Below are 18,170 nucleotides of genomic sequence, written 5' to 3' on the forward strand. Positions count from 1 at the left end.
GCATGGTGGGATGCGTGAGTTTGCAGTATCATTTAGCAATAAAAGGCCACAATTTGGTTATCACCATGACAACAAAAGCCTCCGGGCAACTGAGCGACTATCTGATGATAGGAGTGTGGGGGCGAGTATCAGCCACTACCAACATGTCAATTTATAATCTCTGTGTAGTTCTCCTTAAACAGAGTTCACTGCACATCAAAGTAGTGCATGGCAGAAAGTGCAGCCAGCTCAGCTCTGCCTCGTCGTATTTCTGCGTGCCTGAGTGTGCACAAGTGTGTGCAGTAGGCTAATCTCTCATCATTTCTCAGTATGCAATACGTGTTGCCTTTGACAAATCCGCCGTGCTCCAGCAAACAAAATTGGAAGCAAAGTGTACTGTGTTAGGACTGTGTGTGCAGGAAGTGGTCAAAGCCTTGTTTGACTCACTGAAAAGAGCAGCAGACCTCTGACAAGACGGTGGAAAATATTTGTTTCTAAAGTCTCCATTTGTGTTGGTAGAGGAGCTAAATCAATCAGCCTTAGAGGTTTGTTGGCCACAGAGAAAGAGAAAGAGAACCCCACTCACTGCTCAGGTAGGAGCCAATGCATATCAGTCAACTATATTTGACAACTATTTCACATAGACAATTCCTCAGGGGGCAATAAAGCACAGAGACAAATGGATCTGCTTTAGTCCAAGCATAAGTGGAGACTTAACTTGCAAACATTCTTCACATCATTGCTGGGCCTTTGCTTTTCTTTCAGTTGGCTTGATACATTTTGAACCACTTCCTGTGCATAACCCCCCCCCCTTCACACATGCAAAGATCAGTATGTAAGAAGGAGTGACACAATCACGCCGAAATACATTACGGAACCTTTTGTCTTGCTTTTATTCCACCACTCAGATACATATGGCAGACATCACTGGAGGCGTCTAGCTATCCTAAATATAGCTCTGAATCTTTTTCCATTCACTGACCCACACTCTGTCACAACATCACTCCGCTCTCACAATTGTAACATACAGTTTACAGTGACGACATTTGCGGGTCATGTAGTGGCAACAGCATTTTTAGGGACAGATGTTCGTGACAAATAAACCTAAAGCCTCTAAATGTTTAACGGCAGTGGAGACTGTTGTCTACAGTAACATCAAGCTGCTTTACTGCTCAGAAACAATAGATCGTCCTGCATTACACTGTTAAAACAGCATCTCAATAACTACTATAACTGCTGCTACTACCACTAGAATGACTACTACTTTAATAATACTAGATATCCTATCATGCATTCAAAATGACAGCTATAAACCAAACTGTGGCTGCAAGTTATTGTATAAATGGATTATTAGTGAACACCAATAGACAACAAAAAGAAGAGGAAGCCAATCAGGTTACTTTTTTAATTAGACATCGTTTTTAAGTTTGCTCCTGAGAAACGCATAAAGTAAAAAAAAAAAAAAAAAGAGGGCGGAACAAGGAAGTGTGCGTGCGTGTGCGCGTGCGTGTGCGGGAGAAGCGGCCGTCTCTCACTCGGGTGTTGCGTTCAGGTGCGCTTCACCCTCAGTGGTGAAAACTCCTGAAGTCGCTCCCATGGATTATTTCTGACCAACAGGCGGTTATTTATGGGAGAAAAAACATGTCGAAACAACGGTGGAGCGCTGGAAAACAGGATGATTAAAGTCACAGAGTGGACTTACGGTAAGAAATGAAAACTCTTAACTAAATATGACGTGATGTTCAACACTGGGAGCACTTTTTTTTTGTGTGTTGTCAAAATGTGTGGACCTTCTCATTGCTGTACTAACAACTTAGTTTTATGATAATTTATGGTATTTTACTTCGTGGTGCTAGTCTACAGTTTCTCTATTTTCAGTCTGCTTTCCCATAATAGGTTTACAATAATCTTAAAAACACACACGCATTTCTAGCTGATTACAATGCGTCTTGATGTTTTATATCTTGTAGAAATTTAAATAGAAGTTAAACTTTTGTCATTAGGCTGTAGTCTGTCCTGAACCTGGCATGCTGAAACTTCCATTGCCTCAAGTCACTCTTCTGCTGCTGTTGTTTAAGTATCACACTCTAAGCGTGGCATTTTATGTTGAATTTATTTTGCCTGTTGCAATTTCTGTCCCTAGATAATCTATTAGACAGTTTGAAGAATGCATATTTGGAAGCAAAATAAGCTTTTTGACACTGTATGGCAACCATTGACAGTGATGCCTTTTGTGGTTTATTTATGCAAATATATACTGCATTGCTTCAATGGGGGCTAGACATACTCTTCATCTTGTTTCCATGCAGAGCTGAACTTGTGAACCACAGCATTTAGCAGACTGACAAAACTGAAAGCCTATTTGCAATTATGCAGCATACTCTACTGTCAGTGTGGGCCACAGTGCTGAGGTAAAAAAAACATCATCACAACCAGAGACACTGTCATGCAACAGAAAAACTCTAAATCTATGGTGGATGTCTGCTCAGGGGTCAGCATAGGTTCCTTTTAAGTATCTAACACTATCCTGCTTGCTATTAATCTCTCAGCTGGAATACTAGCACAGTTTGCAAACACTTCTCCACCTCTTCTCAGGTGTTTTGCCTTGTCTATGTGAGGCCACATAAAGGACAAACATGAAAAGCTAATATCCTCTGTCATCTGTTCCCTCAGCACTTTCCACAACTGATGTAAGACATGATAAACAAACGGGAAACTGAACCAATAACAATAGTTGGTATTACCCTTATATTGTGTCCCCGCATCGCTATGTATATACATGTGCAGGTACTGTGCAAGCCAGTGGTTCACACAGTGAGGCTGCAGGTACAGTGTTCACATGTCATTGAGAGATGTGGCGTCACTGAGGCCAGAGCACTCAACCAGGGGAGTATTCACTTTCACACAAGGACAGTGGGCTACTCAGCACAACAAGACTCAAATTGTTAGAGATGAACTGAAATTTGAAGAAAAAAAAACACTGAAATTTGAGGCTTCCCTTTATGGAAAAAGTGGTGATGAGAGAGATAGATAGCAAAGTTGGAGTATTCCCCTTTTTCCAAAGATCCATTTCAGATCTGAATCCTCAGGGTGTGACGTAAACCGAAACAATGTGAAAATCACTTCAAACTGTGAAAAGAAAGGCAGTCACAAATGAAAGAGAAGACTTGCTGACTGAAGATGAAGGAAGGGGGGGCAGTTTGACTATGCCAAACTGCCTTTTGCTCCAAGTGTTGAAAAAAACATTATAAGGCAGCTTTTCAGGCGCAAAAGGGAAGGATCCTAATGATAAAAAGGCAATGGAATTGATAATGAACCATCATTACTGTAGTGGTGATGGATTTTTATCTTCACGCTGATGATATGAGGAGATTCATACTTATTAAGGGAAAGAATTTTGGCTCTTGTTCATGAGATTGGTTTTCTATACTTAATTAGATTGATGGGTCTTGGCTTCGTGCGCTGAGAGACTCCATTCAGAGCAAATAAAACCTGTGTCACATAATAGCGGGTAAAAGAGGAACAAAAAGGACAATAGTAAGAGGCACAAAAATAAATGCTTCAAGGCACTTTTCATCTACTGTGTACAGGCATTGTAACTTATATCCATTTATCCACCCACACAACAGCACTACTCAGTTCAGCCTATAGTCACCCTTCAAGTCGGCAGAAAATTGCCTTTACTGTAGAAGAATCTGTGTGAGCCTGACTGTTAATTCTGTTTTTTTCCACCTCTTTTTATTTCTCCCCACATTCCCCGCCATACACTCCTCCAGGTTTCTAATGACTTTCACCTTTTTCTGATGCTCTCCTCACTTTCCCCAAGTTCTCATTTTTTTCCGTTTCAGATGTCACTTTTCTCATTTCGTCTTCCCTCTGTATGGCTCTCAGGTTGGGGCTTCTAATCTGTCTTTCCGTGAACTAAACAATCCGTCTTGCAGCTTACTGTTCTTCATTCTCTTCAGCTGTCCTCCATCTCTCTCCTCTCCTCTCCTCTCCTCTCCTGTCATGTCTGTATCCATGAGGAACCCACCCCAGCGCCGGCGCTCTCTGGGTCCTGTCTCGCCCAAACGGATCTATAGAAACCTGTCCGTCAGACTCAGGGGGGGAGAGTCATCTGTTGCCGGGGAAACTGACCCTCCCAAACACCTCAGCAAGTCTGCAGATACTGTAAGATATTTTGATGTCATTTTGAGCCTGGTCCCCTTGGCTTGAATTCTTTCTTGTGCTCTGGCTGGGTTTCTTTTTTAAATTATGATATCTCATTTTGACATTACATGCTGACTCTGTGTCACTATGAATACATTATCCAAGGCCAGACTGCTGCTCTGATTTATGATTTGAGTTATGCGTCCTGCATTACTTTCTCACCCGCTGCCCTTTTCATTCCCTCCTTTCCTTTCCTCTACCTCATAAAATAAATCCTCGTTTGATATGAACTCTCTTTTTCTGTCTGTCTCCCTTACCCGCCCACCCCTATTGGCCCTCTCCCCTACTCACAATTAGTACAAGACCCTATGGGAGGCAGTGGAAAATGAGGACACTTTGGCTGTACAAAGCCTCCTCTCCAGGGACCACACCAACTGTGGAGGAGGCGGAGGAGGAGGAGGAGGAGGAGGAGGAGGAGGGGGAAGCATGTGGGATAGAGGAGAGAAGAAAGAGAAGGACTGGGAGAGAGAGAGGGAGAAGGGGGTGAACAGGGTGAGCGAACAAGGCCTGGTCCCCCTGGATGTGGCTGCTCTTACCCACAATTCCCCCCTGCTCCATGTGTTGACAAAGGCTGGAGCCAGACACAACCCTGTTTGTGAGTCTTGATTTTTTTTAAATGTCATAAGTTACCAAAAATTCTGCTGGGAGTGGATTGTTTTAAAATGCTATTGTGAGGAACAGGTTTAATTCAATGCAAATCATATTCAGAATCTGTCCTTTCTTTTGCTCTCTCCGTTTGCCCCTACTGTATTTCCTCTCAGTGTGTCGACCAGCAGAGTGGGCACTTAAGCTGGATGCTCTTGTGGCACTGGCTGGTAAACGGGTAGAGGAACGGAAGAGCGATTTATTGAGGAAGGCAGGGGGAGGGCCTCAGGCACAGGCTGATGTCCAGAGACACATCCGCCTCTGGAGCCTCAGGCTGCAACTCTACTGTCGAATGAGAGAGAACTTCCAAAACACAGGTCAGTGGTCTTAGGTCAAGGTTGTGGCATTTCTTGAACCACAGCTTGGGGCACGCCTGTCTCTTTTCACTCCTCACATGCAAGAAATGCTCATATTCTTGCAATTTTTCTATCCTCTTTGAACTCAATCTCAACAAGCTAAAACTACTTTTCCAACTCTCCTCTACAAAGCCTCACCATCACTACTGACAAGAGACCACAGTGATCAGGTATTCAGCCCATCTTCTTCCTTAAGTTTGACTGATTTCCCATCTGGACTCTCATAACTCCCAGCTGGCCTCTTGAAAGTCTCCCCCCAGCCCCTTTCAACTCATCCAAAATTCAACAGTCATCAACCTTTCCAAATCCTCCCATTGCCTCATCCTCCTTCTGCTGGCTGCCAGTGGCTGCTTGTATCAAATTCAAAACAGTAGAGCTGGTGCAAATCTGTGTTCCACTTCCTTTCCCTGCACCAACCTGCATGAGTTTTCTTCCTCCTGGATTTCCACCAGTTCAAACTTCCATGTTTTTTTTTTTTTTTAGAATTATGTGATGATGTCCCTTCTGTATTTACTTTAATTGCTCTGTATGAATGTCTTTCCTTAGCGTTCATTTCATTTCTCTTTCAAGCACATCAAATTCTCTTCCCTGACCGTTTTATGATTGTAGTGTTCTTGTAAGAGCAATAAGGCACCGGCTTATTCTGCAGTGAAATTAAGCATGCTCTTGTTACAAGTCTCGCTGGATACGAATGTCAGCTGAATGCTCAAAATGTAAACGTGTCGTAGTCCGAGGCCTGTCACTTAATCTGTTCACTCCAGCTCATGATGCAGACCACAGTTACACTTGATCACAATGGAGAAATCCATCTTTAGCTGGGTTAGTGATGAAGTAGTAATATAATGATTGCTTGCTGATTCCTGTAGCGAAACTGCTTTCACTGGCTTTATCCATATGTAAGCAGGTCAGAGTACAGGATCAGCTCCCAGGAGAGAATCTCTACATTTTACCAGCGACCCTGGTTGGTTTAGGTTGAGGGCCAGGATAACGAGAAATGCAAAACAAAGTTATTAATCTGTGGTTGTCCTTTGAGAGTTGGCTAAATACAATAGCTGTTTTACATTGATACCTTAACTACATACATAAATTGTCAAGTGCCAAATATGTGTGAGGGCTATTATTTTTTATAATCAAGAAAAAAAGTATGGTTTTGATGAGACCATATACAGTATAACACTCAAGTAGTGCTCATTATGAACATTGGTCTGTTTAAATGTTTCACCCAGTACTCCCTGGGCCTCCCAGTCATGTGTCCATACTGGTGACCAGCACATCCTCTCTGTTTGTGGCAATCAAAGAGCCAGAAGGTGACACCATGGGCCTCATCACCCGCTACAGAGGTAGGTGGTGAATAAATAAAATGGCTTAAATAGATTACAGATAGAAGGATGGATAAATATGGGTGGATGGAATAGGAGGTACGATCAAAAACGTGAACAGAGACATGATGGATGAATAAGGAATAATATAATCATGGTCTCGCACTTCAGGCTGACAGGTATAAAAGTCTTATATTTAGGGATCTAGTTTGGCTTTTCTATTTTTGCTACTTAGTTTTACAGCTGTATTAATGTCATACTTTGCAGCCAAGGGTAGATTAAGCCCAGGTACAGCAAGTTCCCAAAACTGTAAACACTCAAATCCTTAGTTCTCCCCTATGGGGGCTTTGAGTAAAGCCAGAGAATAATCCCTCAGTGAGATTGTTTTGTGTTCACAGTGGAATGGAGCACCTCCGCCAGCTTCAAACGCATCCTTGGCTCAGCCCAAATTACAGAGACCAAGAACCCATCCCACAGTATCAAGGGACTCACAGCAGTAAGTCATGCAGTACACTCATACAGTCACAGGCACACAGAAGCACCCATTAGGACATCCAACTGCAAACACACACATAGATGCTCCTGCAAACACATATGTTTTAGGGACATGCAATCATGCACACACACTGTGCAATACACACACATTTGCTCTGAACCTACACACAGAGTGTATATACTGCTCCTATAAGAGAACACTTATCCCACTCAACTGCTTTAGTTAACCAGATGAACTGAATATAAGAGCAGTACGTGACCTCTTTGCCCCAGGATGGATGATTTGTAAGGTTAATGCATGGTGATAATTTGGCGGTCTAATGCTTCTCCAAATGCAGGGAGTGCATTACTTTGTAAGAGTGAGTGCCTTCAATGTGAAAGGATGGGGCCCGCCTCAGTGCTCTACTCCAGTCAGCGCTGCCCCCTCCAGTGAGTATACTGAACTACAAACTTTGATGATTGTGGACTTACATCTCTAGAAAGGACTCTATTTCTCTTTGTCCTTGAGTAATGAAATTACTTGGCTGACATCAAGTTTGATGTTTGAGAAGTGGATACACTAATGGATGGTAGATTAATAAATTATTAAAACATGGAGCATTAAAAATGTCATCTTGACTCAATGGGCCTTGTACCCATGCTGCTTTGAGATTGAATTTGGCTCATATTGTTTCTTGCATATGCTATTCCCTCTCTCCCTTCCTTACCTACTCTCTCCCACTTTTACTCTCCATTTTATAAAGTGCAATGGAGCGATATTCAGCATGTTGCAGAGTGTAGGTAACACAGTTTAACACGAACTTCATATCTAATTTAAAAGGAGGCATACTTTCAGTAGCTCAGAATGAATCAGCAGTGAAACTTTCACAGCCTCAGCAAACAGATGGTCTCACATGCAATCACTCTTGCTCCCTTATCACCAAGACAGGAAAGAGCAACACTCAGGACTTGCCTGCAAATGACTTCTTTATGTCTTGAATGATTTTACGTAATTGCGTACAAATGAAAGCGATGATTTGTTTCTCTCTTTCCTCCTGTGCAGGTTGGAGAGAGTGCGTCGGTGTGAAGTCACAGTTCAGAAATCACGAGGGCCTTGTGAGGAAACTGCTGGAAGATGCCAGAGAACCACATTACAGAGGATTCTGTATAGGTAGCACTGGGTCTTTGGTGATATAGCATTTACCGCAGCTGCTGTTAAGTAAGCATATGAGTCCATAAAGCTAAATGCACTTATTGCCGCAGTATCACTAAAAAAAATGTATAAACATTGTTTGCCAAATTGTCCAAGAATATACATATTTATGACCAAATGCAATAAAATAATAGTAAATAGTAAAATCTATTACTTTTAATTCCCTTAAAAAATACTGCACCTTTTGTTACTTCACCATGTGCTGAATTAAAAACAACTATAGAATCTACTCTGCTCTCTGCATAATCTTCCCTCCAGTGTGACAGCATTGTGTGGTTTTATTTCAACCTAAGATTTACAGAGTCGCTCATGTATTCCAAGTACTGTCCGTGTGCAAGAGTTCTGACCTTTTCAGTTGAATTTAATTAAGAGTTTCTGAAGTGTGAGAGAGCATAATGAACATTACGCACATCACAACATAATTTATGATGTTTTGTGAGGGCCTAATATGCTTACTTTACAGAACTTTATTCCTACTTTACACCATTTTATATCAGCAGCCTGCACTGTTCGTATCAATTCTTATCACTGCAGAGAAAACGGTTTCTAAACCTTCACCCATTTAAATGTCTCGTGCGTGCACAGTGAATGTACTTGGCAGATAAAGTGATTCTCATCCCGTCTGATCCTCCTCTTGTCCGCTCCGCAGAGAGCTCTAAGCCCCAGAGTCCCAGCAAGCGTCTGTCTGTGTCTCGAGGCATCAAACAACTGTTCCAGTCTGCCACCAAGTTTGTTCGTCTCCTACAGAGGTAGCGCTCCATCTGTCTTACCTGTCTCCACTGCGCCTTGAGGGTGTGGGGAGTAATGGATTAAATGTGATGTGATTACAGCGGTGTAGGCTACAAAGTACAAATCCAAAGTCCTATCGGTTACGGTTATTGAAAAAGAACAGTAGTCACATTAAAGCTGCTGTAGCCTTGAGATTAGTGAAGAGGTCTTTTGAACAGGATGATGTTTGAATCCACTGAACTGTGGCAAGCAGCGTGTCCCTGATCAAGGCTTCCTGCTGCTACAAGCGTTCAATGGACCAAATTCACCATAACAACTAAAAGGTGGATAAACAGTGTAGCTCCTTAGTAGGAAAAGGTGTAACTGAATGAGGAGTAACAACAGTATTGCTCTAAAAAGTGCTTGAGCAGTGCATAGAAATATGGTGGTTTGTAGGACAGTGCTTTTTGATTGTAGACAGAAACATCATTTAGTTAACTTGCAATATGGTTTAGTGTTAATCAGAGCTGACGGTGATAGCAGCATGATCAGTTTTAATATATTTTTAAAAAACAAGTTTCCTACTGGTCTATTGTGTTGCTTTATGAAAATTAATGCCTTGCTTTTGCTTCACTTGACTTTGTCAGTTGAAGAAACTCTCTGATCTTTCTCAGATTTTCATCTAAAGAGAAAATGTGATGTCAAAAATGAATGTTTGTAATGCAGCGTTAGAGTATAGTTTTTTTCTAAAAAGTATAGTTTTCTTTCTTTCATTTTTATACATTGTTTTTTAACTCATTAGGGGTGTGTACTTGGCTACGGTATTTTACCACAAGGAGAACATCCTGGTCACAGCTGAAGATCAAATCCCACTGGTGGAGATCCAGTGCTGTTCCACCTCCATCACCCACGACTTTCTTTGGTTTGCCAAGGTGATCTGTCAGCATACCACATATATACATTCATTCAACATATACAGACATAATAATCAAATAGTCTTCCATTGTTATGTTTATTGATCCTACAAATTTAATCTTTCAGAATGAAGGCTGTGGAATTTTCTGTGTGAATTGCAGTTTAAAATTGCATGTATGTTTTTTTTTTTCTTCTAGTTGTCCTGTGCATGGCAACAAGTGCCCTGGCTCCAGCAGGCCCTTTCGTCTGCTCACTCATCTCCCTCCTCCCTCCTTCAGAACAGGCACAACATTTTAAGAGCTGTTTCCCAGCTGCAAGTAGGGCATTAAGCAGCTTATTCTGCATGATAAGAACATAAAAATGAGTTAATTGTAATTTTAATTGCCTTTTAATGTCTCGTCTTCCTCCTACTCTTCTTACTGGTGCCTCACTTCCCTATCTCAGGCTGTATACCTTTAACCCCAAGAATTTGTGGTTCACTGCATTAATCCCTAATATCCTCATATGCATTCATCCTCACGTTTCTCTTATACCTTTCCGACTTTCTCCCCCTTCAGTCTTCCCTGGGATTAGTGGACCTGGGCAGGGTGTACTATGAACCTCTGAAAGATCGGCAGGGCAACGTCTTACTTGTGACTCTGAAGGAGTTTCCAAACTCTCCCAGGTGAGAAAGAGTCTTTTGTTACAATCTGTTAAACCCCGTCAGACATCATCTCTGTCTTTTGTTTAAGGGACAGTCTTCAACTCACCACTCAGCAGCTCACAGTCATGCCCCAAATATTTCCCAAATCTGACAGATTGAATTATTAATCAGTCTGCTAAACTTTGTCAAATACCCAATTAGAATTCTCTCTTGCTCCCTGAGCAGCCATCAGGCTGCACTCGTTTAGCACATATGCAGAATGATGTCTTCAGGACATCCAGCCTGTCTGTTGGTTGTGGTTGATGCACTGGCTGTGCCACACTAATGTGAATTAATCAAAGAGAATTATTGGTGGTTCCATGTCGTTGCATTTGATTTTTACCTCGACTTGTCTGCACTGTTCCAGCCCTCCTGACCCTCCGCTCCACTGGATGCCCCTGGCCCGCCTGGAGAAGAACCGTAGCAGAACTCCTCTGCTGCCGGAACCCACCGCCATGGACATGCTCTATGAGCAGCTCAAGGTGAACCTGGGTTTGTGTTTGTGTAAAAGAGAGACATACACAATAAGTCTAACATCGTGGGCACGCCAAGCAGCAGCTACGTGCAACACAATGTATGGAGCACTGAGTGCCCGATGATTTAGTGTGTTGACTGAGCCTTGTTTTTCTCTTCTGTGCAACTTAAAGAACCCTGAAATGCAATGCAATTAACTTAGCAAGCAAAACAAATTAACAAACTAAATTAAAAACAAAGAAGACTCTGCAAATAAAAGGCAGCTAAACATTAAATCCTATTAACATGTCATAAAATTCCCAACATTCTACCTTTTTCTCTCTCGTTCTCCAGGAGAAATTGTCCTTCCACAGGCACAGCATTCAGTGGGCTCAGCCGGGTCTGTACGTGGGCATCCTGAAACTGTGCAGCTCAGTGGAGCAGATCAGGGTCCTGGTGCCCCAGAGGCTGCCCAATCTACTCTGCCACACACGGGTCCGACACAACGCCCACGTTTCCCGGTAACACAGTGTAGCTCAACAACAAATCATACTTTTGCTCATAATTTTCAGTGTTAGGTTAACGGCATTGTCGTTGTGTGACAGAGAGGAGTGGGCATGGCTTCAGAGTCATGTTTACACCACAACCAGTGGCAGTGCTCAGAACCTGTTGAGCAGCGAGGACGAGAGCTTGATGGAGAGCAGCGGCCTGGTGGAGTTTGTCAGGTCTCTGAGGGCAGCAGTCACACATCTCCTGACAAAGCTCAACATCCCCCTCTACAGGGTAAAAATGTTTTCCAACAGCCACCTCAAAACTCTCGTTTCTGAACAATTATGATATGAATTAGAATGAAATAATAAGACATTGATCGGTAATAAAATTCAGTTCAGCATTTACAACTTAACATCTAGACATATTTTTGTGTCTGTGACAGGCGTATCAGTATGGTGTGTACACACGGGAGCTCCTGCAGTTTGGAGACAAGCTGTCCATGCTGCTGCTGCTGCCCCCCAGTGAGGACTTCAGCTCCAGCTACTGGCCTCTGGTTGGGACCAAAGAGCCAGGGCTCACCATGCCCCTGCAGATCTTTGAGCTGGGTAGGTGGAGATATATAGCATATATAGTAGCACATGTCCATAGAAACAGCATCTGGGAAAAAGGGATTTTACCGCAGTGCTTTTCATGCAGTACTGAGAGTAAGGGCCTGCAAGCGAGGCTATACCACCGGTTGCAAGCTTAAAAAAGATTCATCAAGCTAGAACTGCTGTGAACTTTGAGGATAAGATGAAATACCTGGCAGGGTAGCCTTCTCAGCATGGCGTCCTGGAGCCCTTTTAAGTTGAATCGCATCACATAAGAGCAGAGTGACAGAAGAAATTCTGTATGGCATACGTCTCATTAAGATCAATAACTGTGTCTCATCTTCAGAGGAACTATAGGAACGATTTTTAAATAACCCCAAAGAATAGCCCATGAAATCCATTTCAACCATTTCCAGTTGGGCTGGAAAGTGTAATGTGTGTAAAGCACAGAGGGGTTTTGAAGATGAGTCACTTTCATTGTTCTTTCTTATCTAATTAGTCCTTTGATCCTCCATTTCATCCACACTTTAGGATTCATTTTGACCCTACTCCAAATTCTTTCCTTCTGTCCTCTCTTAAAATTCCCCACACCTCAGGAACGATAAAGTGTGCTAATGAGTTCTGATGCTTTTTCTCTTCGCTTTGATGTCGTGATTTGTCTTTCCTCTTAACTCTGGCTCGTCACCAGTTCACTTCTGGACTTATGAACGGGACTTCCTGTCCCAGTACTGCCAGGCCTGGGTGAGGCTGGAGCTGGACACTCATCTGGCCCAGCAGGCTCTGCGGGAGGCGTTGGACACCAAGGAGGTGCAGGAAGCCAGAGAACGCCTGAACCACATCACTGAGCTTTCCCATGTAAGATCGTGAAAGCAGGAACAAAAGAAGGCTGAATACTTTCAAAAGTTTGACTTTGAGGAACATGCAACATAGCAGAGTACAACACACTGATCACTTCTCACTTTCTCACCTGCCTCAAAGCTTAAAACTTCTTCTCTTTTTATACATCTTCTGTGATTAATATTGGTTTAATGAGGGAAATGAATAAGAAATAAAGGCTTTTAGTTGGATTCACCCATCAGTGTATTTGATTAAGTATAGAGATGGATCGGACTTTAACCAATTCAACAGTTGCAGTTTCTGTTGCCCTTTATTTTTCCATGACTTCAGCGTCTTGACATGGTGTGGAGGGATGCCCGCTGGATTATGGACTGTCTACAGTGTGTTCGGTCCAAGCAGTGGGTGGGGGCGGTGCCTCTGGGCCTGGTGATGGGAGGAGACCCGCCAGCACGTCCTGATGGTGAGGAAGAGGAGGAGAGTTTGACTGCTAGACTTACATGGCCCCATCGGATACAAGCACAGAGAGCCATCACAGGTAAGATGATGATGATGTGGATCTAGACAAGACTGTAAAAAGAAAAAAAAACTGTACAAGTCAACATCATGGTTAAATAACACATGTACTTACCCTCCACGTTTCAACATATTCAACCCCATGGAACACATTTAAGGTTTATTTACTGCAAATACATATTCCTTAAATGCTGCTACAATCTGAGGATTTAAATTTTAACGGTGTCTTTCTTTTCCCATTTCCGTTTCAGAGTGCATCACTGTGACTCCACCAAATGTCGTCACCGCTGAGGTCTCCGCTCCAGCAGGAATCATGGTCGTCCCTGAAGAGGCGTTACCAGGGGGCGTCGCGAAGGGAGGGTACCCCGTAGACATCGCCGCTCAGTCAACTCTAGACTTGACAAGCATTGGCCAGTCAGAATTAGGATGTGCAAGCGCTTTAATCGAATCTGGACTAGAGCCTGCTGCTGTTGCACAGCTGGAAGTGGAGTACACGGTTATGGACCCACAGGAGTCCTACAGCGAGGAACAGGACTTCCGCTCCAGCATCACAGAGGTAATACAGCCAATGGAGATGGCAGAGTTGGTGGACATCTTGCCCACGCTGAGTCTTATTGAGGAGGAGACCCCCAGCGGCCCGTCCACACCATCAGTAATGGATATGCTAGAGAGCTTTGGACTGGGGATTGGTGATAACAACACCTTCTTTGACGTGCAGAATTCAGACTTGAGCAATGGAGCCGGGTGTCTGTCACAGCCCACCCTGCACTTTAACAGCAGCGACAGTGAGAGAGAGAGACACTGTGATAATACTGTGTCACAAGGACTAGACATGGCTGCCTCTCATGCCATGTTGAATCCCACAGGTGGTGACGTGCCTGTTTTGAGCTGGGATTTGCCTCCAGAGGATACAGAGACTCAGCAGGCTCCCAGCAAGGATGCATGCTTTCCTCTGAGAAATCAGGTGGAGTGGGACAGACCCGCTAACAGTTCATCCTGATATCAACTCAAGTACCAGCCTCCGTTGATCTTGTACCAATTTAAAGCCATCAGCAGGCTGCAGCACAGCTGATTTACAGACATTTAAAGGCAGAGTCTGCAACATTGGAGAAACTAGCAGGAATAGTTCGACTGAATCTACAGTACCCAACTGAAAATATTCCACCCCCTCAATTCAGGGTTTCATCCAAAGCACCTCCACCACAACACATGAACGTGCGCTGTCTGACTAACGTTACTGCTGGACGACAAGTCCATGAGTTCACCGCTGACTGACTGCCTCTCTTAGTTTTACAGTCAAAGACAAAAAACAACTCTGTCAAATGCCACAGTGATATAAACAAGCAAAACAGCCGTCACAGAGCTCATAGCAACTGCTCACTCGGCTCAGAGGCTGTGCTTCTGCGCTCTTGTCACACTAAACGACAGTCTGTCACGGTCATCAGCTGCTCTCTCCGTCTTTGCCTCAGTGGGTTTGTGCTTCGTGCGGGTAACTCATGACAGTCTGTCGCTGGACTGTAATTTAATTTTGGCTGCACTTGCTCATTCTTGTGTGACTAGCTCACAAGCTTTAGCCTTGTGGAAGACTCTGGTCATGCAGAATCGGTGCACTTGCAGCGTGCGTGCAGGTAGGCGTGTATGCAGGTAGACGGGCAGGTCAGCCATCAAGTGATTTCATTCGATCTGAATAAAACGTTAGTCGTTAGAACGTTTATCGCAGTGCTGTGACAACCACAGATTTTAGTTTTTTCTGTCAAACTATTTAATTTATTGACTGCTGTCAGATTGTTATGAGAATTTCAACCAATATAACAAGTTTAGTGCTTCTAAAATAAGTTGTAGACTCTGCCTTTAAAGACTGTTTTGGCTTTTAAATGGCATTTTCCTTCCCTAACCATCAATCAGTATCTGCCTGCCCAGTTAATAGTAAATGTTGTGATGGAAAATTCAAATTTCAACTTCATCTAACACCTAATTACAGCTGATCTAATGATGGATGGGGAAAATTTGAAAAAAGACATCATAGCTAGACTAGATTTGTTTCATTTGCACATTTCTGGGCTCATAGTTTATCTTCTCAGTCCATTACAGCTTTTGGGGTTTTTATGACCTGAAAATCCATCACTCACTACAGCACAAAGCAACATTGCTGCTTGTTGGAGCTAATAAACAAACACACACAGTTACACACATTGAATACACAGTATTTAGTAAAATGGAAGTATTTGCTTTGCAGTGTATGAAGCATGGTTATACTGCGTGTGTAAATGAGCAGTTGTGGTTCTCTTCGGTTTACCTGTGTGCACTTTTCTGGTGTTCCATAACAAAACAGTAGCAAGATTAACACATTAACCACTGCAGGTTTAAGCAGTCTGCCACAAACTGTGGCTGCTGCAAGAAAACCAAACTCGAGAGCTCAATCTACAGTTGTAAGAAGGACGTAGAGGATGATTTTCACAAATGATCCTTCACTACAAAGGCTCAGTTATTTGCCTGTGTTTGCCTACACTGTAGCATATACAGTGCAAATAACGTCTTCTGGGTCTCAGTTTGTTACGGAACATGAATGCCATTCTAAGTCACTCATTCAACAAACTTCTAGTAGTGTGTTGTTGTGTGTGTATTTACTGTGTCTTTACCTCTTCCTGGCTAGTCTCAATAGAAAAGAATAGAAAATGGATTTAATCTTGCCTTGTGGTAGCTCGTGTTATTATGGCGGTATTATCTTTGGCAGGAATAAAGTACATGCCTCACTGGGTTGTGACATCTTAAAATCACGAACATGTGGATAATCATGTTTTCAGAAGGTCATTATGTATCAAACTGTTACGTGGGCTGAAATACTAATGTTAAAAATCCTATTAAATACTGCCTGTGATGCTTTCGAATAGGGCTTTAGGATTCTGTGTTTCATTTTAGAGGTGGTTTGCATTTCCTACATTTCTACCAGTTATTATGTAAAAACAAGAACATCTCACTTCTCGTTTTAAAGGCCCTGCCCACCAACAGGACATTTAGAGCACATGCGCTCACTTATTTTATCCAGTTGGACCTCTTCTTGTGGGGGTGAACAACCTGTGCTTGATCGACATCCTATCCCTCTCTTGCTAAGGCCGGTCACCTTATTGGTGCTTCAGTCTCCTCCAGTCTCCTGTAACTCTTTCATAGCTCAGTTTCAAGCACAGTCTAATCAACCAGAATGACTGAAAAGTTTTCAGTTACTCTAGTTTATTAGACTGTTCACACAGTGTATACAAAAACCTTGCATCCCACACAGGTGTCTTCACTGAAAACACCGGTGTGGGATGCAAGGGTTTTAGGGTGTGTCATCCCACAGCTTACTACTGACGTACAACAGAAGATAGAGTGAGATAAGTGAGTCTCATCTCATCCTTATGATACAGTGAAAACATGAGGAAATCCATCATGGAGGATATTAAGTTCAGTCAAACAATCAAGTTGAAAAAACGATCAAGTTGAGCAATGTAGTTGAGAGGTTTTTTCCTGCAGTATTAGCAATTAGCATCCTAAATAGAATAGATGTGTTACAGCCTGCGGAGGGGAAGCCTGAGCATAACACAAAGAAAGTGACTCCCAAAGACAGCAGACGCTGTCCCAACAGAATCGATCTATTATCAGCTAGTTCTCAGCTTCGGGGTGAGAAAAGGCCTAACCAATAAACAAAACATTTTATGAAAACATCAACTGAATTTCCCAAGTGAAGAAAAGAAAATGAAAGAAAATACAGGGCTCTTACCTGTCTCCCTAACAAAAACACAGGAGATAAAGGAATCAAAAGAAAAGCCTTTGCTTAGTTCATAGTTCATTCTAAGTCATCCCAAAAACAAGGTGGCACAGAAGGAGAAGGAGTGAAGTTGGTCTCAGCAGGTGCCATTTTAGGATAGCAGGTGTGCAATCAGGCCCCCGGCCAATCAGCCTCCACCATCACCGCCACCACCTGGCCAACAGAACAGGGCAAAAGCACCACCCTCAGGCAGGGAGGAAACACAACAGAAACAGTCACATCTGAATTATGACCTGGGCAAGATGGACCTTGTAGTGGCATCTTTTTGATAGAGGGGCACTAAGTTTAATACAAGTTTCTAATTAACTTTGTGCAAAGTCTGCCTAACATCAAACAGTCACTGATTAGGAGATCAAAGCAGGAAATTATCAATTTATTCTGAAATTAACCATCATAAGTTCAATTTTCCTTAATGATCACTAGTGCCTCTGAAGAGACGGGCTCAATAGCATTCTGGTGGAACAGCCTCTATAGAGTCTAACGTGGTTCAGTGGCTACCTGCTGATCATTTTGGAAGAAGTATTCAGATTCTTTGCTTAAATAAAAGTACTAATAGCACAGTATGTTGTACAGTGCTTGTTGTTCTGTGGTGTTGACAAGGCATAATGTAGAACTGTGGGTGTTCACTGCCCCCTACTGGTCAGATTGATGAACTACAACTTCAGTATCATAATTACTAGGCCCGTCTGGACAACTCTTCATTTGTGTGATTATCTGGAGCAACAGTGGAAACATCGGTATTAGTGGTCACTGCGTTAGTAAAGAGTCGTCGTAATAACAGTTTGGTGGTGTGGTGACCTTCACTGCATGATGACATATCATTTCAGGGGTTTGCAGCTGGAGGCGGTGTGGAGTCCCTCACTGCTCCTCCATAGGCTGCAGCTGCTCTGATGCTCTCTGCGGTTCGGTGGTGATGAAATGACATTTAGAAGAAAGAGGACATCACATCCGCAGCCGCAAAATACGGAATCCGTTTCCTC

At 42.9% G+C, this 18,170-nt stretch overlaps 1 protein-coding gene across 1 annotated transcript; it reads left to right on the forward strand.

The window, feature by feature from the left end:
- The first annotated feature begins 1,552 nt into the window (after nucleotides 1–1,552).
- On the forward strand, nucleotides 1,553–16,278 carry LOC139217376 (ankyrin repeat and fibronectin type-III domain-containing protein 1). Its single transcript, XM_070848718.1, has 19 exons — nucleotides 1,553–1,682; nucleotides 3,756–4,149; nucleotides 4,486–4,783; nucleotides 4,950–5,150; nucleotides 6,416–6,529; nucleotides 6,907–7,004; nucleotides 7,342–7,432; nucleotides 8,046–8,153; nucleotides 8,845–8,944; nucleotides 9,706–9,835; nucleotides 10,016–10,135; nucleotides 10,376–10,482; nucleotides 10,868–10,982; nucleotides 11,308–11,474; nucleotides 11,559–11,736; nucleotides 11,888–12,050; nucleotides 12,724–12,890; nucleotides 13,203–13,407; nucleotides 13,637–16,278. The coding sequence occupies exons 2-19, from the start codon at nucleotides 3,988–3,990 to the stop codon at nucleotides 14,383–14,385; spliced, it is 3,273 nt and encodes a 1,090-aa protein (XP_070704819.1). The 5' UTR covers nucleotides 1,553–1,682; nucleotides 3,756–3,987; the 3' UTR covers nucleotides 14,386–16,278.
- The last annotated feature ends 1,892 nt before the right edge of the window (nucleotides 16,279–18,170 follow it).

This window comes from Pempheris klunzingeri, chromosome 17 (genome assembly GCF_042242105.1).
Source record: "Pempheris klunzingeri isolate RE-2024b chromosome 17, fPemKlu1.hap1, whole genome shotgun sequence".
NCBI lineage: Eukaryota > Metazoa > Chordata > Actinopteri > Acropomatiformes > Pempheridae > Pempheris > Pempheris klunzingeri.

Bases quoted from the DNA above. Each gene is read 5' to 3' on its own strand.
- LOC139217376 (XM_070848718.1), top strand. From the start codon at position 3,988: ATGTCTGTATCCATGAGGAACCCACCCCAGCGCCGGCGCTCTCTGGGT. The intron at 4,150-4,485 runs GTAAGATATTTT...ACTCACAATTAG, and splicing joins TCAGCAAGTCTGCAGATACT to TACAAGACCCTATGGGAGGC. The intron at 8,945-9,705 runs GTAGCGCTCCAT...TTAACTCATTAG, and splicing joins TTTGTTCGTCTCCTACAGAG to GGGTGTGTACTTGGCTACGG.